Source organism: Ictalurus furcatus, chromosome 13 (genome assembly GCF_023375685.1).
Source record: "Ictalurus furcatus strain D&B chromosome 13, Billie_1.0, whole genome shotgun sequence".
NCBI lineage: Eukaryota > Metazoa > Chordata > Actinopteri > Siluriformes > Ictaluridae > Ictalurus > Ictalurus furcatus.
This window is the reverse complement of record NC_071267.1, coordinates 11,488,972-11,512,349: the sequence shown is the minus strand read 5'-3', so window position 1 is coordinate 11,512,349 and position 23,378 is coordinate 11,488,972. Positions and strand designations below refer to the sequence as shown.

Below are 23,378 nucleotides of genomic sequence, written 5' to 3'. Positions count from 1 at the left end.
AACAGAGACTTCTGGGTGGGAATGACATCCTGCATGAGGAACAAAGAACATATCCGCTGCAGCTCAGGAAGAGCCTGTTGCTGTGACTTTTCCTTTTTTTTTTTCCTCAGGCATAGAGGAAAGACAAACAAAATAAAATGCTTTCTCACTGCTTGCTGTGTATCATCTGTCTATTTGGACTTACAAAAAATATTTCAGGAAATTCTTTTAGCATACCAGCCATAAATGCTCAGGGTTAAGTAGTCTTTAACCCTTAGTGAGCCCGAACTGTGCATTGTGCTGGAGCAAAAAGAAATGAATTCCACACATATGCGCATTTACTCATTACTGTACAACCTAATTGTTGAATTTGAATCTCTTAAAGTTCTAGGACCCAGTGATGAGTCCACTCTGGTAAAGATACATACTACATAATTTGTAGGAGCAACTACATAATAGGATACAAGCTATAACTGGGTTTAAACAATAGTGCATTATTATGTGGAGAGTATTTGAAATATGTGGAATGATTATTTTTCTAAAATCCAAAAAAAAAAAAGTTCAACAAAGTAAAAAGTTACCACTACCTCTAATACTAATCACATAGCCCTCAAATGAACTATTGCTAATTCCATTATACATATTAAAGTTAATCAACAATGCTTACATAAAGCAAAATCAGCACTATGGATAACAGGTCAGCAATTCAGTTATGAGATCTACAATGATCTCTCACCTGGTGAACATTATTCATTTTTATCCACATACAGACCACTGTCTAATCATTCTAGCAACACTAATGCAAATTACTGTCTACATGTTGGTGGGTTGGCAAGTAATACAACTCAATGAGGGGTACAGTTTTCCCCTCAGACACATCTGACCAGTATTTGCATGCTTATTTTCCTCATTTCTGGATGGCAAATACATATCAGTGGGCTCTGGGGAACTGTTCTGTAATTTACATTCAAAATTGAATGTAAATTAATGGAAACTCAAACGTGTGGTGTCCTTGGAAACCACTTCACAAGGTGAAAACAAGGTTAGCCTGGGTTGCCAAGTTATTAGATACTCCTATCTAGTATCAACTATGAATGGAGATAAAAAAAACAAGCCAACATTTCACCATGTCAAGTTCCCACCCAAAGTGAAAAATTATTTGGATCTGTAAAGATGCTAGTATCTTCTCATATGTCTACATCTGCTGATAGAAGATCACTTATATTTATTAGATTTTTCACTCAGGTCATTTCACTCAATTCATGAATGTTCTTTCTTTTGCAAATCCCCAAAACACTAATACAAATATTATAAATAAGTACCAGGCTTGTTCACTTGTAAACTTAATCAGATAAGTTTGAGCTATAATAATGACATGGCTGGACAATTTGACACGATTCTTCTGTTTCAGAAAAAAGAGGATACAGGCAGATTGTGTTTCCTTTAAGAATTATGGAGATAACTAACAGAGGCGACAGGACACTGAGTGCAAATGTTTCCCAAAGGACAAAACAAAGAAGACAAACACATTCAGTGTATTGCAACAAGTCAAGTAAGTTTTATATATATATATATATATATATATATATATATATATATATATATATATATATGCAACCCACCAGCATGTACACACACACACACACACACACACACACACACACACACACACACACACACATATATATATATATATATATATATATATATATATGACACCAACTTTCACAAACAGTTTACATGCCTAGAAATTAGCAAAAATGTTTCCCCATGGTTTACACACACACACACACACACACATATATATATAAAACTATATATATGTGTGTGTGTGTGTGTGTGTGTGTGTGTGTGTGTGTAAACCATGGGGAAACATTTTTGCTAATTTCTAGGCATGTAAACTGTTTGTGAAAGTTGGTGTCATTACTGCCATCTAGTGGAAATACTAATATTCATGTTACAGTAATTTAGTTAGGCCTACATTATTGCACATTTAACTGAAATCGTGCGTATTAATTAATAATATCACACTCATGCTCGTTTTCCCTTTTCCTTTCTTTCTTTTTTCTTACAACAATTTTAGAAAAATAATATTCAATGGTCATAAACACGATTGTATTCTGACCCGGAAAACAATCCAGCCATTTTTGTTTATTTTTTACCAACTGTAGCCAGACAAATCCCACCTCCTGCACCAAGATTGGCTCATTTTTCATCTTCACCAGCAGTCCGCCTATTGAAACTACATGAGCATGGACTATCATCCAATCATCAGGCGGAGAGGGCGGAGCGTCTCGAAATACGGGTAGGAAATTTAAAAAAATAACAAAGTTGAAGCTATCTGCGTCCTGGATCATCCGGATAACTGCATATTGAACAGGTATCGATACACCAAAGAGTTTTAAAGATGAACCCTGCACTGTGCAGGAACAGACATTTTGTCATTGCTGCTTTGAGTATGATCATGGTTCGTGTTTCCTATTGTAAGCTCACAAAACCAAGCATTCCAGCCATTGCTTTTTACTTTGGGACCAAAGGGCGATATGAGGAAGTGAACCCACATTTAACAGACGATATTTTCTTCGTGAATAAATCTCTGGTGAGCCCTCCAGCCCCAGACTGTCAGGCAGTACACTTAGTGGCGGTGATCAGACACGGGACGCGCTTCCCTACCACCAAAAACATTAAAAAGATCCATCGCCTGTATGATGTTGTGATGACTGAGGCGTCCGGCACTGACCAGTGGCTCAGTGACATTCAGAACAACTGGACCATGTGGTACACTGAGGATATGGACGGGAAGCTAGTAGAGAAAGGGAAAGATGACTTGAGGCATTTGGCTGTGAGGTTGAGCAAGTCGTTTCCGACGCTGATTGCAGAAGAAAACCTCCGCAGAGAGCGCATGGAGTTCATAACCAGCTCCAAACACAGGTGTGTGGACAGCATCCAGGCTTTCCAGGAGGGACTCCTCAAGCACTGGGACGTGGGAGGTAAAACACACCAGCATCATTGTTCTTTAACTTATCATCTCCACAATGTTGCCTGTAAAATACAGAATAGTAGTACACCTATCAGCCTTAATATTAAAGCCACTGACAGGTGAAGTGAATAGCATTGATTATCTCATTACAATGGCACCTGTCAAGAGGTGGGATATATTAAGCAGGAAACAAACTGTCGGTTCTCAAAGTCGATGTGTTGGAAGCAGGAGAAATGGGCGAACGTAAGGATCTGAGTGACTTTGACACGGGCCGAATTGTGATGGTTGGACGACTGGGTCAGAGCATGTACAGAACAGCAGGTCTTGTGGGAGGTTCCTGGTATGCAGTGGTTAGTACCTACCAAAAGGTGGTCCAATGAAGGACAACCGGTGAATCTGCGGCAGGATCATTGGCGCCCAAGGCTCACTGATGCGTGTGATGGGAGTGAAAGCTAGCCCGTTTGGTCCGATCCCACAGAGCAGACCCTCCATGTACTCCATGTGTCTGAGTACGGTTCGCTTTTGGGTCCTTTTAGGGGGGTCTGAGATAACTTGGTTTGTTCACATATACACGCTGAATCGCTCCGTTTGGAGGGCTCAAATGAATTAGGTGTGAAAACACCCTAAGTATCCTAAGTGTCCACTAATTCAGAAATCTGTTACAGATACACCATATTCAGTTTGTACCCTTCTACATGACCATGAATTTTGCGAAGTAGTGCTTTTCCAGCCAAAACATTAAAAAGATCTACCGCCTGCATGATGTGCTGATAACTGAGGCAGTGAGTGTGTTTCAGCAAATGCATGTGGTTTTGGTCGCATTCTATCAACACTATCACACTCAATACCATGTCTATATGCTACACTCCTGTAGTAGTCTTCATCTTTCTTTTTGGTGCCTCTTCAAGCTGTCAGCCGACTCCCATCTTTATTTTTGTAGATGTGGGTTTCAGACACTCCGTGAATGATTCACTCATGCGCTTCTTCGATCAGTGCAAAAGATTTGTTGAAGATGTTGACCACAACAAGACCGCCTTGAAGGAAGTCCAACTTTTCAAGTCATCTCTGGAGATGGATGAAGTCTGCAGGCGGATGGCCAGTCGCTTACAGATTCCACACAGTCAAATAACCCCAGGTAAAATTGAGCATTTCTGTATGATTTTCAGCTCGATTTTGCTTTGACAGACAAAAATCATACACTGTAAAATAATTCTTTGGTTGTGAGTTGCTAACAGTGATCTTAGTGCTCATAATGTGATTTAGTACGAGTGCAACTAAAGCTGGCCAACGTCAATGTTCTGGCTGTGTCCGAAGTTTTTTTTTCCATAAAAATATCAGAATGTGACCACTGCTACAACACTCATCTAAAAGCTAGAGGATCTTCAGCCAAGATTCTATCAGAATCATCTTGTATAGTGTGACAAGTAATAATTATAAAATACCAATGTAATTACACAATATAAAACCTGCATAACTGTCATGTGTATAATGAATAGGCCTCATCTGGTATTTCAAGTTCTTTATTCCAGCTAGTTCCTGACTTACATGTCATGTCTGCGTTTGTGAATGTGTAAACAGACCCTCCTAGATGTATTGGAGGACGTTGCAAACTGAGCCGCATGTTTGCTAAAGCTTCAGTTTAGGAGAAATGTGAGTGAATGTGCAGAAGTTGGAGTTTGAGCAGTGACAAATGGAGAAAATATAGAAATAATTCCATGCTGTTACAGGTCATATATTAACAAAAACTTTTGTAGAAGTTTGTAGTTGAGATAAATTACATATCATTCAAAACACACTGACTTGTATTACAGAATTATAATTTCGCCTACCCCATATGCCAGCTAGTTAACTTGGCTTGTGCTAGCTAGGTAACATTACCTACTTGCTTACTTTAACTTTAAAGTTTGTAACAAAAATGAATAAATCATTGTAAGGGATCAAACTACATAAAATTGTCTAACTGTATCAGGACTTTCACCAGCATTTATTGGACATAGTTTTACTTTAAAATAGCAATTTACTTTCACCCAAGTTTTGTTTGCATGTTTATGCATTTATTTAGTATTTATTTGAAATACTTTTGTGGTGAAATTGACAGAACTTACAGCATATAATAAAACATTTGCAATATACAATATACCAGGAAGTCAGAAATTTGGAAAAATTTTTTTTTATTAAATTACCGTTAGAATTATTGCAAAGTTACAAGAGGTGTTGTTAATAATAAGCTTTGTACAACCACAGTTACTGAGAGAATCCTTTGTAGGGTTTAATTATAATATATAATTTCCCCTTTCTCCCTTTCTTTCTCCATTCTTTCTTCCTTTAGCAATAATTTAGGATGAGGAGACAACTTTACTGTAAATAAAGCACACACACGTAAAGTGTTCTTTTTAAAAGACTATGGAAAACAATCTCTTGCACAAGGAGTGCTTTCAGGATTAGCTAAAGAAGCACCAGTAGGTCAGGGAACACCTTTTAAGTAAACTTAATTAAATAATTAATTATATTTTTATTTTAAAATATTCAATATTAATTCATATTTTATATAAAAAAAATACAAAATGTCTTTAATTTATTTATTCATTTTCATGTGGTTCATTTACATGTGATTCATTTACATGTGATTCATTTTCATGAGATTCATATTCAAGTGATACATTTTCATGTGATTCATTTACGTATGATTCATTTACATGTGATTCATTTACTAATTTGCTTCTCTTTAAATCCAGTTTTAGACTGTGATATTACAAAGGTCTTTCCAGATTATTACTTGCTACACTGTATGAGATAACCCCAGTAAAATTGCCTGAATTCTATAATATAATTTGTTCACCATGTTAGGTTTAAATCCTCTAAAAACAGATTCGCAATTAAATAACATTACATCCTTCAAAACATTGGCATGTTCTGCTTACTCTCACAATCCTCCAAACTCCCACACCCAAAGTCTCCATAAACAAATGAGACAGCAGTGTATCCTACAAAAACCGAACGTTGTCCACAATGTGAAAACAACTCGGAGAGTAAGCTGGACTAACCAACAAAATTACCAAGTCTGAAAAACAGTCTGCACACAATAATATATATAATGTCCTTACCTTTTAAAGACTTGTAACAAATAATATAACAGTGTAGCACGTAAAGCCGAGGAGATAACACTAATAAAATTAAATAAACAGAAACTCAAACCCGGTCAGTGCATCAAAACAGAGAAGCACATTAATACAGAAGTAAATTTTAAGAGGAGTAAGTCCACAAAATCTAGGTGGAGTAATGCAACGAATTCAATTAAAATCCGAATTCTGTAGAGCTGGAAGGCCAAGTGCAAAAAATAAAAATAAAAGAAGAGCCAAAAAGACTTCACCCCGATATCAAGAGTTTAACATAGTCTCCTGCTTCCTCCGCTGAAATAAAGTCCTTCTGAACACCGTTATATGTAATGCGAAGCCGACTTAATTAAGTAATTAATTTAAAACTTTAAAATGTAATTAATAATTACTTAAGTAAACTTAAGTAATTACAATAGAAGCCATTTCAGTGATGGGTAAATTCAAAACAATTCATCATTCAACAACGGACTTACAAAAAATATGTTTCTAGTGATTAAAATATTAAAATAGATAATAGAAATATTTTGTATTTTATCAATTTAATATTTAAATGCGCTATAGAGCTTTTATAGAGCTTTTTTATATTAACAAATTAATAAATACAAATGTTGAGGAAAATTTGTGATTGTAAAATTCAACTCCAGACCAATAAAGTCTGCTTAAGAATATCCGATAAGGACTCAATATTGATTATTCATCACAATTTTTAAATCCCTTTTGATTACCAGGTACATTATAAACCTGTGTAAATTTGTGATTCAGAATAAAACACATTAACCCTGTATTAATCTTTTCACAGTTCACCTAACTATAAAAAAAAAAAATATCCAATAGACACTATTCAATAGAGTCAGTAAAACTGAACCCACCATTACTGGGTTAGCTTAATATAGTCATTGACTACGTTTACGTGCAAATTCATACATTAAATCTTGGTTATATTGGTTTAACTTCACAAGAACTCTGCTTAGATTTAACAGTAACAATGCTAAATGTATGATTGCTTTTTCGACTTTACTAGCTAGATGTCTTACAGTCTATTGCTTAAATTAAAAGGACAGAGCTTCCATTTTGTAGTCAATGGGTCAGTGATCTTATGTATCATCTTACACTAGAGAAGATTCGGTACTCCAGAAAATTCTGTAGTCAAACATTTTTTTACTATTTGGCAGCCAGAGACAGTTTTTGCTGTTTGAGGTTTTTCTTCTTTCCTCTGCGTTCTCATTTAATACTATACCTGGCTCAGTGAGAAAAAATATGTTATAGCATAGAATGTTTTATTTTATTACTCTTCTTATTTTTAGTTTTTTTCCTCTCAGAAATTCTTTCTGAAAAAATAAGAATGTGTATAAGATGAAGTGCAATAATGGTGCAGTGGGAATGAGGAGATCTGTTGGAGCAAGGGTATTGGTTTTGCTTTGTCTTTATCTATTATTATTATTATTATTATTATTATTATTATTATTATTTGTATTATAAAAAAATAATAATATAAAGACTGTGATAAAAAAGCATCTGATCTATAGCTTTAGCAGTTTTGTCATCAATAATGACCCAATGTAAGTACGCCAAGAAATCATTTCATCTTTACACAAAACAGGCATGCACTTGAAACTTAAAAGTAGAGAGAGTACATTTTTGTTTTTGTGTTTTGAAATATGTGGTGAAAAGTCAGAGAGACTTGTCCTATATAGATATGTGCGATATAGATTACATCTGAATGCAGGCTCCTCTGTGAGCTGTGATTACCCATAATCCCATTCTCTGCATCTCTACACAAATACATTTATGTGTATCTTTAAGAAAGTATAAATAAGCTCATGTAGAGCATGTGAATTCAGCACAATAAAGCGTTCTAGGGGTCAGTATCAGTATGGCACCAACAAACATTGCACTTAGGCTTGAGAACTGACTTTACTGTGCAGCTCTGTGTGTAACCACCTGATGTTCTGGAAAAACTACTTTTCTTGTTTTGTTTTTTCTCGACAGATTTGGTTGAAGCCGCTTTCTTTTTGTGCTCCTATGAGTTTGCAATCAAGTCTAAGAATTCTCCGTGGTGTAACCTGCTGGATGAATCGGATGCTCAGGTATGCATTTTACACTTGGGTGCAGTTTTTTTTTTCCTTTGAAAATCATGTTGTTCATTGTTCAGTGAGTTGAGTTGTAGTGCTCAGTACTGTAGATGGTTTGATGCCACACTTGTGTGTCCTTCAAAACAATACTGTAACAAGGTGTTCTGACTTTTTGCTAACTACCACTGAGTACTTCAACAAGACACCATGTATTTTAATAGGAAGTGTTTTATTAGTATTGTTGGCTTTTTCCTCATGTGTCATGTTGTCTCAGGGAGTTTCCACTGTCACCTCTGGCTTGCTCATTAAGGATCTAGATCTACAACCGGATTCCTGTAAAGCGGCATTGTGACTGTTGAAATTAATTATCACGCACTGTTTACAAACTGCTCAAAGTCTAAACTTAAATCATATATCAGGTTTAAGGGACGAGTTGTTGTATAAGCCAGAGGCTTATCATGCATTTTCCGTGGTAGATCTGGTAAGATGTCGTTCACTGTATTACTAGGATGATGATTTAATTGTAAGTGGAACTGTCATTATTTTAAAATTGGTTGATTGTAAAATTATGTTCCTACTACTGTCTGACATCCACTCAAAACGCATGAGTGCATCACACTTACAATTGTACAGATTATGATATTTAGCATATTTCCTAATTCCATGATGAAATTAATTACAGGCTACACCACTGGTCTGAGCAGATTGTTCTGCTTTTGTTTTCCAGGTCCTGGAATACAAAAATGATCTGAAACAGTATTGGAAAAGGGGATATGGCTACGACATCAACCGCAAATCGAGCTGTATTCTCTTTCATGACCTCTTCAGGAGGCTTGACCAGGCATCGTATGACTACAGGTAGGCAGTTTCAGCAACGCAGGCTTACATTTTTTCTTTTTTTCCCCATAAATTTCTAAAAATTATATTATAAGATCAAAACTGGCTCCCTATCCCACAAGTCCTTTCAGTTTGTATATGTATCATGACTATGACATTATACAATGTGTGCCGCCTTTTGTATATTGACAAGATTGACTTGTAGCTTTTACAAGGCTTCAGTATGTGGCAATGTCGTGTACAACCGGTCAGACCAGTTAGAGCACATCTAAAGAATATCAGATGATCACCGATGACCTAAATGCTGACGTATACTCTTTTATATCAACTTTGACGTGTGACTCTGCTTTCTATATCCGTAATGTTTATTTGTACTGTGCTTACATTTCTACCAATATCAGCTCAAATGTGAGTTGTATGTACTGTCTGTTCTTAACATCAAGAACTCCCCTTGATCACTCACCTTCATACTCTCTTTAAATGGAATTACACTGACTGACTGAGCGGTGGCCGAAAGGCCATATTGATTTTCTGCACCTGATAAATGAATATCTAAAAACTCTTGACTCCTCAGTTGCTGAATTTCTTTTTGACTGATTTTAGGCTGTATGTAAAGATCAGTCTCTTTATTTTATTATCATCACTCAGGTTTGGAGAGGTGAATAAGGCAGTTACCATCCAGGTGGGCCATGGTGAGACTCTGCTGCCTCTGCTGTCTCTCATGGGTTTCTTCAGGGACGAAACACCACTAACGGCCAAGAACTTCCGTTTGCAGCACAGTCGCAAGTTCCGCAGCAGTCGAATAGTGCCTTACGCCGCAAACCTGCTCTTTGTCCTATATGAGTGCACAGATGGACTCCGGCTCCAGTTCTTCCTCAATGAGAAACCAGTGGCTTTTCCTAACATAAGTGACCCAGCTCCACTGTATAGGACAGTCAGGAACCACTACTCTGACCTCCTGGGTGGCTGTGATTTTAAGAAAGAATGTGAATTACCAAATGGTAAAGTCAAGAATACTGAACTGTGACGTAGATAAGCGCAAGGATGGGCAGACGGAGAGAGTAAAGGAATCATGTGCCAGTAATTGTACTGAACAAGTTTTTATCGGTTAAATCACGGGTGAGATGGCTAACCAAATATTTATTGTTTTTTTTGGTGACCAAATATGTGGTTTATTTATGGTTTAAGCCAAATTTGATTAAGAATTGATTAAGGTACCAAATATATTTCTACTGGGAATAAGACCTTTTCCAAATAAAAAAGGCATATTTTTATTTGAAGTGTGCACTTTCATAAGGAACAGTCTGGTTTGCTGTCTTAATTTGGTTTGCATTAAAGTAACCTGTTGTGTTAATGCATACAGAGATGTGCAATGCATAGTCGCTGTGTGATGTGCTGTGTACATCCTCTTATTAATCAGGGTTAGATATTTGACAAACACAAATATTCAACAAATTATTCTGTTTTGCAGTTTAAGTATTAAACAAAGCATTTGGTTTGCAAAATACTTCTTACATATGTACTTGTTAAGATTTCGCTGATACCGGCCTCAGAATTAAGTTCTTGGACCCGCACAACCACACAGCTGTTTCTTTCTCAGTACAGAGCTCAGGAAAAGTCACCACACAGACACAGAGTTCATTGAAAACTTCTTAGTTTAATGCTGATATAGGCAAAGTATATATATATATATATATATATATATATATATATATATATATATATATATATATATATATATTATATATATATATATATATATATATATATATGAAGATACAGAAAAGGAGGACGAGTTAAATCATTGCTTGATTTAGCTAGGACCAGAGAGCTTATTGTGTCAGGACAGGGACGTCTGTGTCCCTAAGTATCATAAGATGATGTACAGGCTATCAGATAGAGAGAGATTACAGAGAGTACAGACAGAGAGCATGCCTAAGTATTGTGAAACTGATCAGTACTCCAGGTGATTCAAATAAATGAATATATTAAAGTTTCTCGAATTGCTTTTTAAGAGAGTGTATCATGATTATGCCTATAATTCAAAATCAATACAGTGGCAAGAAAAATATGTGAACCTTTTGGAATTTCATGATTTTCTGAATAAATTTGTCATAAAATGTGATCTGATCTTCATCTAAGTCAAGGGTATTGACAAATATAATGTGTCTAAAATAATAACACAAAAAATATTCTGATCTTTCATGTCTTTATTGAGAACAACCAAAAAAACCTCATAGTGCTTGTGGAAAAAGTATGTGAACCCTTGAATTAATGACCTCAAAAAAGCTAATTGGAGTCAGGTTTAGCATACCTGAAGTCTTGTTAAGAAAATGAGTTTGGAGGTGTGGACTACAGCTACTTTGACTGATAAAAGCCCCTCAAATTTTTGGAGTTTGCTCTGCACAAGAAACACATGCTTATGTGAGCCATGCCTCGCCAAAAAGAGCTTTCAGAGCATCGATTATCAAGAATTGTTGATTTACATAAAGCTGGCAAGGGTTACAAAGTGATTTCAAAGCCTTTAGAAATTCACCAGTCTACAGTTAGGCAAACATTCTACAAATGGAGACACTTTGGGACTGTTGCTATTCTACCAAGAAGTGGGCACCCAGTCAAAATGACACCAAGAGTACAACGAAGACTCATCAATGAGGTAAAGAAACAACCCCGAATGACAGCCAAAGATTTGAAGGCATCATTGGAACTGGCTAACATCTCTGTTCACGAGTCTACAATAAGTAAAACATTGAACAAGCAGGGTATCTACGGCAGGACACCACGAAGGAAGTCACTGCTTACTAAAAAGAACATTGCTGCACGCCTGAAGTTTGCAAAAGAGCACATGGACACTCCACAGAGGTATTGGCAAAATGTTTTGTGGACTGATGAAACTAAGATTGAACTATTTGGAAAAACCACACAGCACTACATCTGTACATCTTTGTATCTGGCATAGAAAGGGCATGGCATATCATCATGAAAACATCATCCCAACCGTAAAGTATGGTGGAGGAAACATCATGATCTGGGCCTGCTTTGCTGCATCAGGGCCTGGCCAGCTTGCAATCATTGAGGGGAAGATGAAATCCCAAGTATATCAGACAATTCTTCAGGATAATGTGAGAATGTCTGTACGTCAGCTGAAACTGTGTAGAAGTTGGGCGATGCAACAGGACAACGACCCAAAACACCGGAGCAAGTCCACAACAGAATGACTTCAGAAAAACAAAGTCCGCCTTTTGTAGTGGCCAAGTCAGAGCCCAGACCTCAACCCAATAGAGATGCTATGGGAATGACTTGAGGAGAGTTATACACATGAGACGTCCAAAGGATATGACAGAGCTAAAGCAGTTCTACCAGGAAGAATGGGCTAAAATTCCTCCTGAACGATGTGCAGGTCTGATCCACAGTTACAGGAAGTGCCTGGTTGAGGTTATTGCTTCCAAGGGTGGGTCAACCAGTTATTAATTCTAAAGGTTCACTTACTTTTTCCACTGCAATTTTGAACGTTGAATGTGTTCAATACAGACATGAGGGATCAAAATGTATTTTGTGTTATTATTTTAGACACATTATATTTGTCAATACCCTTGACTTAGATGAAGATCAGATCACATTTTATGACAAATTTATTCATAAAACCATGAAATTCCAAAAGGTTCACATACTTTTTCTTGCCACTGTATTTTTACTGTTAATTATGATGAGAATGTAAAAGGTTTAAGTTCTAGTAGCCATTTCAACAATGCATACAACTTTAAAAAAAATAAAATAAAAAAAAATAACAAAAGAACACTTACAAAACAAATGTAAAAAAAAAAGGCACCAAACTGACAAATCTTAATGACAAATAGCATACCGTTTAAATCAAATTTACCAAAACTGGACTGTCATATGCTGACTTTTCAGTCAGTTGAATGACTTCTACGCACGTCTACTACCACACTTTACTTGGAAATTAGCCAGTAATTCTGCTTGCGTGTGTATGACCAAGCAGATCACTGAACTCTGATGAACTATGATCTTCAGGATTACAGTGTATCCACATGAAGCAGACATTCAGGCAGATTAGTTTTATTATTTGATTAAGTCAATATTAGATTATTTGATTTGAACTTGTGACATCAGGATACAGAGAGGTGGGAATGCTTTTTATGTTGGTGGTGCTTTAATTTTAAGCATCATACATGAGAGGTGTGAGATCTATATATTCTTATTAGTTTAGCAGTTTCAGTTGCACCTTCAGGACCCCACTTCCCATGTCCTAGTCAGGATAGTATTTTGGTAAGTCAACAATGTTTGTGAGTATGGGGTAAACACTAGTGATGTAGATCTCCAGCAACAGGGCTTATAGATTAACGGACTGACGGACGGGTAGATAGAAAGACAGACAGGTAGATAGACAGATAGATAGATCTATCTGCTAGGAGAAACCTCAGCAAGCTCAAACCTGGCTGCCAATAACATCAATACTGTAAACATGTACAAATTGCTCAGACAAATCATTGTGTATTTTCTTCTTCTTTTATTGTTATTATTTTATCAAACGTTTTTTAATTGCGTGTAAATGTGTACGTCTGTAATTTAATGTCACCAATGCTCTGGCAATGTAAAGCCTTTCACCATGCCAATAAAGCAACTTGAATCTTGAATCTAGGCAGACAGACACTTTTAACTTTTTATAGTCTCTTCAGTTTCTTTCTCACATCCTTTCCCACAGCTTCGTTTTCAAGTTCCAGTCTTGAACATTGCATTTCATCACTGCATAGCAAAGCTTTTGTTCTTCTCCAGAGCGAAATTCTCAGTCATCTTCGAGTCGTAAACCACGCCCCCTTTTCGAATAACAACCAATCACACCGCGAGATGGAGAAGAGTATGCAAATATCGGCGTGGGCCACGCCCCCCTCGTGGCTGCTCTGAGTTGTGATACGCTTGAGGAGGAATTTCAGGAAGAAAGTTGTATGTGCTACGTGTCCAAGAGCTTTTTTCTCTCCTCCGCTCGCTGCTATTTAACTCGTCCTCCGATCTTCACAGACTTCACACTACACTGGACCTGAAACGCAACGATCGAGCAGTGGCAACATGTCTGAGACCAAAAAGCAGAAAACGGTGAGCGCAAAGTCAGGAACCATAAACCTTTCTTGTTTTTAAAGTTTTGATTGATTATGTATTTAAAAACCGCACTCGTGCTGTAAATCTCAGGTCAACAAGACTGAACATGATACATGGAGGAAAGAGACTGTCCATTAAAAGTTTCTGCTCTGCAGAACTGGACACAAGTGAGTCAGAGTCAGCTGTAGCGTTTCCGGTCAGTTTCTGGTCACTTTTGCACTTTTATTCTGTATAACTGTGTATCTGGGCTGCTTTGGACGCAGACGAGATTAAATGTCTAAATCTTTTGGACAGTGTCATTTTTATTTATTTATTTATTTTAAGATGTAGACGTTAGTGTTGGGTCCGAGTCGTGACCGAGTCCTTAACCAAACGAGTCCGAGTCCAAAAGGGGTCGAGTCGGACTCAAGTCCGAGTCCTTAATGTCCGAGTCCAGAAAGTCATTAAACTGAAAAAAAGATTTGAAATTGCAATTATAAACCCAACACAGCTGTTAAATGAACATGTTAACCTTCACAAACCAATGGCAACATAAATGTAACAAAAAATACCACTATTACATCTTTCCACTGCTATTTAATATCTTTATTTCATGTCATCAGCACCTCAACTAGTTTCCTATCAAAAAATGGTTTCAAAGAAAACAAAAGGGATTATAGAGGTATATGAAGAACTTTTATTTTATTATAAGTGTATGAAAATACATATTAACTTGTTTTGTTATTGTATCACACTATATTGTGTCCCCCAGGGTTTCAATGATTTGATGCGTCTCCCCCACAGTTATATGGTCTGAGAGAGAGAGAATGAGAGTGAGAGAGAGAGAGAGAGAGAGAGAATGAGAGTGAAAGAGAGAGAGAATGAGAGTGAGAGAGAGAGAGAATGAGAGTGAGAGAGAGAGAGAGAATGAGAGAGAGAGAGAGAGAGAGATTGAGAGTGAGTGAGAGAGAGAGAATGAGAGTGAGAGAGAGAGAGAGAATGAGAGTGAGAGAGAGAGAGAGTGAGAGAGAGAGAGAATGAGAATGAGAGAATGAAAGAGTACAGAGTAGAGTTACATTTAGCTGCACGTCATAACAACAAGCTTTACACTTTATTACTGCTTTTAATCTGTCTATGAATGACAACAAACTCATTTCTGAACACGGCTCGGTCGACAGGTCGATCAGTAGTATTCAAGTAAGAAATACTACAGAAATTGAATAAAGCAATTAAATGTCAAATAAAATATTCACTGTGTGACATATACAGTGATTCTTTTTAAATTTACTGATGTTATTCAGTCAAATGAGTGAGTGGGTGATTTTCTCTTTGTCTTTTGTTGATTGATTAACATTAATGACACAGACTCAATATACTGTATTGACACACCTCTGATTTTTCCCTCAACTGTTTATATTCACTTAAGACATAACCGACTGTGTTTGCATGAATACTCGGTCAGACCTGCATTTTGACATGATGTGTGTGTATTTATTTGACCGTCAACGCGTAATAAGCCGCTAAAGAGAACTCAATTCGGTACTCACATGATGAGCTGGCTTTCGGTGCGTGCGGTTCAAATGTGTGCGCACAGAAAGCACCCTGGTCAGACAGGGAGACATTCATGAATTTATTCATATCTTAATTTTATGTTGTAATTTATTTGATATCTTTCTTTTCATGTTACACATGATGGACAAAATACTGTGGAAAAAATACACTGAAAAATCCAAAATGAGTCCAAAATGTCCTAGTCCTTGTCAAGTTCAATTACAAATTTACTAGAGTGCATGACAAGTCCGAGTTTGTTCATAATTCGACTCGAGTCCATGTCCGAGATTGAGTATCCCAACTCTAGTAGATGTACTACCATTAATGGACAAATGATTTTTTGCTGTCAGAGTTATGCTCAGGTTTATTTCTTTTTACATAGATCAGTTTCTATAATTTAGTCGTGTCAAAATGGTATTTGTTTTCAGGATTAAGCGCCTTGTATAAGTTACTAATAACTAACTTTTCTTCTCCTGCCTCGTTTTTAGAAACTTCTTTGTTCATCCGTAATTATGTGATGCATCTTTATTTTTGTCCTTTGTTTTTTCTCAGTCACTATATTGGGGGAATATTAAAATCACTGTGATCAACTGTCTCTTTCTTATGTTTTACTAGCATCATCTTAGAAATTCCCTGTCGGAGGTCAGATTGTATCTGTTAGACATTCCATCGCTCTGCTGAAAATCTGCCTAACCACCTTACATCTATGCGTATGAATCAGTTGCAGTCAGGGTTCTTTATGAAAAGACAAGTTTTACTGTGGCAGAAAAAGTAGCTCACTGTTTATGCAAGTCAAAAGAGGCCCTGATGTACATTGGACCTGCTAGGGTGGGTGAACGGCTGAGAGAAGTGTGGCTGTGTTCCAGCCCAGCCACCTCTCCTCTCTCCACTGGCCTGCATGAATAGTGCTGTTTGTTTCCCCAAGTCCACCCCTCCCTCTTAAGGCTCTCTCTCTCTCTCTCTCTCTCTCTCTCTCTCTCTCTCTCTCTTTTCTTTTTCTTTTTAACATTCAGACGCTAAATGAGATGCCGGTGAAATGAAGCAGCCAGCTTTTAGGTGATTCAAAATTCAGGCGTATAGCTGCTACTTCCTGTACTATTAAGCAATTCCTTATGGTTATATAAAAGTGTAGCAGTTGTGGAGCTAAGTTTATGTGACAAAGTCTTGTACTCTGTTCAAGAAAGACTAAAGAACCTTTAACGTCATGGAGTTAGTAACTAATTAAATTCTTTGGTTTACATTAAAGTTATAGAATTTAACTTCAGAGCAAAAACCTTTCACCCCCAGGTAATGTTGGATACAGTTAATCTTATATCCTTTGTTGATTGTGCAATTTTACCGGGCTTTTTAGGCGTGCCAAAGGGCAACCAACGTTGTATACCAGGCACACCATGTGAGCAGGAGCAAAAGAGGCCAAATCGTGGGAACCAGAGGTGGTTTTCGAGGTTGCACTGTGTGGCTAACAGGTTTGATTTCTACATAGTCATTCAGAATAAATCCCTTTCTCAACGTACAATGTGAGTCTTTATGCTTAAATCCAGTTCAAATTCATTATAATGTCTAGATTAAAAAACCCACTCTCAGTGAGATGTTTATCATCTCCATCCAGGGCTGTCTGGTGCAGGGAAGACTACAGTTGGTTTTGCTTTAGAGGAGTACCTAGTTTCCCATGGCATTCCATGCTATTCTCTTGATGGTGACAACATTCGTCATGGTCTGAACAAGAATCTGGGTTTCACTACAACAGACAGAGAAGAGAACATCCGCCGTGTTGCAGAGGTGGCCAAGCTGTTTGCTGATGCCGGCTTGGTTTGCATCACTAGCTTCATCTCTCCTTTTGCAAAGGTATGGTGCAGCTAAATATGAAAGTATTCAGTGCATATGCCGCTCAATAAATGTCTACCAAAATTGCACCCAATATTCAAGATCAACATTGCTTTATGTTTTGCTATGATGCCCAAAGGACCGAAATGAAGCAAGGAAGGTTCACGAGGTTTCGAACCTGAAGTTCTTCGAGGTGTTCGTGAATGCGCCACTGGAGGTGTGCGAGAGCAGGGATGTCAAAGGGCTTTATAAAAAGGCCCGTGCTGGAGAGATTAAAGGTACACATTGATCAGACTTTGTTGCATATAATTGGAATGTAAATATGTGGTCAGATGTTCTTAACGCTTACACTGGTTCTATTACTTCTTAGGCTTCACAGGGATTGACTCTGAGTACGAGAAACCAGATTCCCCAGAGCTTATACTGAAGACAGGAGAGCTCACGGTGAATGAGTGCATTCAGCAAGTGGTGGATCTGCTTAAAGAACAGGTGAGGAAGTGAATGTTCTGGAAAATTGTACAATATACTGAGCAGGGCAGAGTAACCAGTTTTGCAGCTACAGATATTTTTAACAGGCTTTCAATGGTTTTCAATAGACTCAGGTGTGGCTTCTGTTTGGTTGGAATGAAAACCTGCACCCACACCGACCCTTTCCGGATAAGATTGGACACCCCTGTCCTAAGTAGCTTGAAAAGTGCCGGGTCAAATGCCAGCTCGCTCCAGTTGCTCCGGCGGCCCTGAATCATAAGCATTTTCAGAAATGCTCTCAGACTTTTGGTCCCCTCTGTATATGGTTTTAAAGAGACAGAACCGGTATTAGTAGAGTTTGTCATTTTTGTTTCCAGGGCAGTATTAGGATTTAGGAGATGACAATAATGGTTTTTGCTTGCAGGGAATCGTGCCCATTGGTCTGACAGAGGAGGTCAATGAGCTGTTTGTCCCTGAAAACAAGATGGATTTGTTGCGGAGTGATGCCAACATACTTCCTACTGTAAACATCACCAAGGTAAAGCAGTACTAACCTGTGCATAATATATTCCTAAGTGAAGCTTGTTGAAGTGTTTAAATGAAGACACTTAAATTGCCACACTAACATGACGTCCTTTGATGATGTTCAAACTGTCATTATATCCTGAGATGACTCATTTTATTCCAAGTCATATAGGTTGTAACTGTTCTTGGGATGAATTGCAATTCAGTGTAATTACAGTTATGAAATAAATTTTAAGCAACAAAACAGTAATCTGAATTGTGGTTTCTGTGTGCATTAGTTGGATCTTCAGTGGGTTCAAGTATTGGCAGAAGGCTGGGCTACTCCTCTGAAAGGGTTTATGAGGGAAAGGGAGTTCCTGCAGGTCCTTCACTTTGGCAGTCTACTTGATGGTAAAGACATTCAGCAACAACAAAGATTACTATCTTTTAACATCAACACTTAGATTCAGTTACAGAAAAACTCTGTTGTGTCCATAACTGTAATACACAACAATCAGAGAGAGAGAGAGAGATCAGATTTCCTTTTTACCCAATCTTCGTTCCAGTATGAGTAGTAATATGCTACTTGTTGTTCACTTCTAGGTGGCACCATCAACCTTTCTATACCAATTGTCCTACCAGTGTCCAAGGAAGACAAAGACCGGTTGGATGGTTGTGCTGCTTTTGCCTTGGAGTATAAGGGTCGAAGAGTGGCCATAATGAGGAACCCTGAGTTTTATGGGCACCGTAAGGAGGAACGCTGTGCCAGACAGTGGGGCACCACATGTCCCCAACACCCTTATATCAAGGTCTGAGAAAACTCATAAACACTCCTATCATACTTCATAATTATGCCATTCCATCTTATATTGCTTTCAACTGTTTTGTAGCAGTTCTTTTTCTTCAAGTTTTACAACCTGGCTTCCTTCTTAGATGGTTATGGAAAGTGGTGATTGGTTGGCTGGTGGAGATTTGGAGGTGTTGGAGCGAATCAAATGGAATGATGGTTTAGACCAATACCGTCTCACACCGAAGGAGCTCAAACGAAAGTTTAAGGGAATGGGAGCAGGTAATACAAAAGGTTCTTTTACACAAGAGTTTAATCTGGTTTCTTCTAGATTCCACACAGTTTTAGTCAGGGTTGGGTTACCATCATTATACAGTACATAAATAATGAATTCTAACTGTAGGTTCTCTCTCTCTCTCTCACTCCCTCTCTCTCTCTTTTTTTTTTTTTAAATAGCGATTTAAATAAGATTAACATTAAGATTAAGTAGAAGTATTATTGCAATTACACAAGACTCTGATGCAGAATTCATACAAAGTGGAATCCTGTGTTAAAATTTTGTTTAAATATTCAAAAGAATGCAATAACATACATGATACTACAATAATCGTAAGGCGTAGTGGTCACCATTTATGAATAAGCCTTGGGACAAAGGTACAGCTCTAAACTCTGCACTATTTTTACTGGAGATTTACAGTGCAGAGGTGTGTAAATGTAGCTTGTAACCTTAGACATAGTCAGATAGTAACTTAGCCATATTATAAAGCGTAATGTATTACCACTTTGTCATGAGACATTTTGTGTGTGTGTGTGTGTTGGGGGGTGTGGCTAGATAAGTCTATTATATGCCTCAGACTGTGAAAATGTTTCTATATTTTGGTACTTTTGGACATTTTGACTCTATTGACTATGAGATTTAATGGTCAAGCTGCAATACAGTCAGTTTAGAGTGGCTTAGAAATTCTTTGACATAGTTTGGCTGTTTGGGAGTGTCCCTGGAGATTTTTTAACATCCCACCGACTCCTGTTCACCATTTATATACAGTCTGTTGAACATGGAATCTTCAGGAGTTTGATTGCCAGAGATTACATGAAACACACTTCCATTCAAATTGAGCTGTCTTAATGGCAATAGGATATTCATCTATAAATAGAATTATTCCTATATATAGACTTTTTTTTCTTTTGTAGCTAGATAATAGCTGGTGTTACCAGGCCAATATTCTTCAGGAGCAGCTTGAAAAATGAAACTATTCATTAGACCTTCTCACGTTCCACACTAGTGGTTATTCATGTACAGTTCTTTGGACAAAAGGGTTGCAACCTTATATCAGCTAGGCAATACTTCCTGTTTGTACACTGTAAATAAACTACAAGCTTTTGTCATTTCCCTCTTGCAGTAAACATCTCAGGAGGTTCAGGATGATCTCAGAACATCCGTGTGTCTCACAGATTTGTTAGAATGTATGTTACAGTGCTGTTGAATGAATTGTGGTGTTCAACATGAAGATCTCACAAAGTAAACCATGTCTTCCTTTCTCGCAGATGCAGTCTTTGCCTTCCAGCTGCGAAACCCAGTGCACAACGGCCACGCGCTCCTGATGCAGGACACCAGGAAGAAGCTGCTCGCGCGTGGCTACAAAAAGCCTGTGCTGCTGTTGCACCCGCTGGGAGGCTGGACCAAAGAGGACGACGTGCCGCTGGACTGGCGCATGAAGCAGCATGCTGCTGTTCTTGAGGATGGTGTGCTAGATCCTGCCAGCACCATTGTAGCCATCTTCCCCTCGCCCATGATGTATGCTGGTCCCACAGAGGTAAGATCACTATGGCTAGCAGCTAATGCTGAGACAAGATTTATTGGACACCTGCTTAAGAGTCTGATTACACTCTCTCATATCAGTTGAAGACCTTTCAAGTGTGTGAATGTGTATCCCTACAGGTGCAATGGCACTGCAGGGCCAGAATGATAGCCGGTTCCAACTTTTACATTGTGGGCCGTGACCCAGCGGGCATGCCCCATCCAGAGACTAAAGAGGACCTATATGAGCCCTCACATGGTGGCAAAGTGCTGACCATGGCACCAGGCCTCACTTCTGTTGAAATCATTCCATTCAGAGTTGCTGCTTACAATAAAGTGAAGAAAGCAATGGACTTCTATGACAAAGACAGGTTAGGGGCTTTTTTAATTAAATTAATGGTTTTGAATTTTGAAAACCTGAACGTCAGAAATAGACATTGCAAAAAAGATATTACTCTTAATGGAAACATTACTAAAACTATGGCATACTGATATTTTTCAGGCACAGTGACTTTGACTTCATCTCTGGAACGAAAATGAGGAAACTGGCTTGCAGTGGGGAGAATCCTCCAGATGGTTTCATGGCACCCAAGGCATGGAAGGTCCTCACCGAGTATTATGGCTCCCTCCAAAAAAATTAACATAAGGCAGTAAAATCACAAATGGCAACAGCTAATTGCTATCCATTCAGGTTTATATATAAATTATAGGGTCCAATATATTTATAATGCAAGTCCTCTTAACTAAAAAAAAAAGTTTGTATTTGTTCTGTACAATATTTAAAACAGATTATTTTAAATACATGTTTGTGTCGATTTTATAAAGCAAATTTAGGGTTTGTGTCAGCATTTCATGCAGTGGACCATTACCTAGGAAGTTTTTCACCATAGTATTTTGTAATCATTTGTTATATTAATTGACACCACAAGATTTAAAAAAAATACATTTGTCATTTACATTTTATTAAATATACATCTATTTAGTGTTTTAATTCTAATCTTAATCAAAGCATTACACTGCAGCATAATGCTTAATAAAAGCAGATTGAACTCCTTCAAAACTGTAATGTACCTCAAAAAACAATGTGAACTACTCAAATTAACATTCAGTTTTTATACGTCCATTTTGTTATGTGCCTGCAATTATTTTTCCATATTCAAGATTAACCTGTACATAATTTCTTAATGTAAAGAAAACTGATTATGGAATCACCACACTTGGAGGATGTTCACATTTTTTGTTTAAAGTGCACCTATTATAGTTTTTCAGATATTACCTTTCATGTAGTGTGTTATGTAGCTGTTTGTGAATGTAAAAAAAGTTTCAAAAATCAAAGTGCACAACGCAAAGTTTCAAAAATCAAAGTGCACAACAAAAAGAAGGAACCGATTCTGAACAGCTGAAACGAGTCGTTAGTAATTCCAGACTTACTTCCTGTACTAGCCTACGTAGGTTTGTAACAAAAACCCCGCCTCTGGTCTTCACTGGCTGCTCGCTGACAAACGGAGCTGAAACCCATTATAGTAGTGGGCGTTTCCTTTTTGGACACACACTGACAGCGGTAGACCAATCGCAACAGACTGGGACATCTGACCAATCAGAGCAGAGTATGCTCTCTGAAAGGTGGAGTTTAGAATGAAGCTTGGTGAACATCCTCTACGTGTGGCTATTCCATATTATTTTGTCAGGGGTTTTATGCAAAACTAACTCAAAATGATGTCCAAGTCTATGAGGATATTCAGAGTGCTTTAGGATCCATGTGAAGGACAAAACAATAGGGAAAAAAAATTAATTTATTGGCTCGTCTTGATAAAGTAACAACCTTAACTTATTTATTACACTACAGTAAATGAATAGTTTAAATGGTACCTTTTATTCATACTTGTATGTACTCTTCTCTGATTGTTTTCATCATGGTTAATACTACCAATAAAATCCAGTAGTACACAAAACATTTGTTTTCCAGTGTGTGTCTCCAAACTGTTACACAGCATTATTTTAATAACAGAAAATTGAAAAGATTGAGATACAGTGTTTACTAAGAAATATATACATACTATAAGAGCTGTACTGATTGCTCATGGTGTTTATCGTAACTTCCATTCTACTTTTCTTCCTCTTTGCAGAAAATATTTTCAGAATCCACACACACACACACACACACACACACACACACACACACACACACTAATAGAGAAGACATCTGAACATTTTTTTCATAGGACGGATAGATTAATTAACATGGGGGAATAAAATGTAGGAAATACAAGCTTGGAAATAATAAATGTAACATTAAAATAACAGTTTGTACAACCCTATTTATTGCTACAGGAAATACCACATTACACATCACAACAGCTTACATACC

At 37.5% G+C, this 23,378-nt stretch overlaps 2 protein-coding genes across 3 annotated transcripts; both read left to right on the top strand.

Moving 5' to 3' along the window:
- The first annotated feature begins 1,897 nt into the window (after window positions 1–1,897).
- On the top strand, window positions 1,898–10,359 carry minpp1b (multiple inositol-polyphosphate phosphatase 1b). Its single transcript, XM_053640582.1, has 5 exons — window positions 1,898–2,969; window positions 3,900–4,094; window positions 8,065–8,162; window positions 8,875–9,005; window positions 9,633–10,359. Exons 1-5 carry the CDS (start codon window positions 2,387–2,389, stop codon window positions 10,009–10,011), a joined length of 1,386 nt encoding a protein of 461 aa, XP_053496557.1. The 5' UTR covers window positions 1,898–2,386; the 3' UTR covers window positions 10,012–10,359.
- A 3,569-nt stretch (window positions 10,360–13,928) lies between these two features.
- On the top strand, window positions 13,929–23,145 carry papss2b (3'-phosphoadenosine 5'-phosphosulfate synthase 2b). 2 transcript variants are annotated; one of them, XM_053639092.1, is made up of 13 exons: window positions 13,929–14,096; window positions 14,190–14,295; window positions 16,981–17,095; window positions 17,239–17,474; window positions 17,593–17,731; window positions 17,824–17,942; window positions 18,346–18,459; window positions 18,725–18,836; window positions 19,029–19,234; window positions 19,359–19,494; window positions 20,758–21,026; window positions 21,152–21,381; window positions 21,513–23,145. In XM_053639092.1, exons 2-13 carry the CDS (start codon window positions 14,206–14,208, stop codon window positions 21,649–21,651), a joined length of 1,905 nt encoding a protein of 634 aa, XP_053495067.1. In that variant the 5' UTR covers window positions 13,929–14,096; window positions 14,190–14,205; the 3' UTR covers window positions 21,652–23,145. The 2 variants fall into 2 exon arrangements, with proteins under 2 accessions (XP_053495067.1, XP_053495066.1); XM_053639091.1 differs by lacking the exon at window positions 14,190–14,295 and having other exon boundaries at window positions 13,941–14,096.
- The last annotated feature ends 233 nt before the right edge of the window (window positions 23,146–23,378 follow it).

Excerpts from the sequence above, each read along its gene's own strand:
- minpp1b (XM_053640582.1), top strand. The coding sequence starts at position 2,387 with ATGAACCCTGCACTGTGCAGGAACAGACATTTTGTCATTGCTGCTTTG. Across the intron at positions 2,970-3,899 it reads CAAGCACTGGGACGTGGGAG|ATGTGGGTTTCAGACACTCC; the intron begins GTAAAACACACC and ends TTATTTTTGTAG. Across the intron at positions 4,095-8,064 it reads ACACAGTCAAATAACCCCAG|ATTTGGTTGAAGCCGCTTTC; the intron begins GTAAAATTGAGC and ends TTTTCTCGACAG.
- papss2b (XM_053639092.1), top strand. The coding sequence starts at position 14,206 with ATGATACATGGAGGAAAGAGACTGTCCATTAAAAGTTTCTGCTCTGCA. Across the intron at positions 17,732-17,823 it reads CCGTGCTGGAGAGATTAAAG|GCTTCACAGGGATTGACTCT; the intron begins GTACACATTGAT and ends ATTACTTCTTAG. Across the intron at positions 18,460-18,724 it reads CTACTGTAAACATCACCAAG|TTGGATCTTCAGTGGGTTCA; the intron begins GTAAAGCAGTAC and ends TGTGTGCATTAG.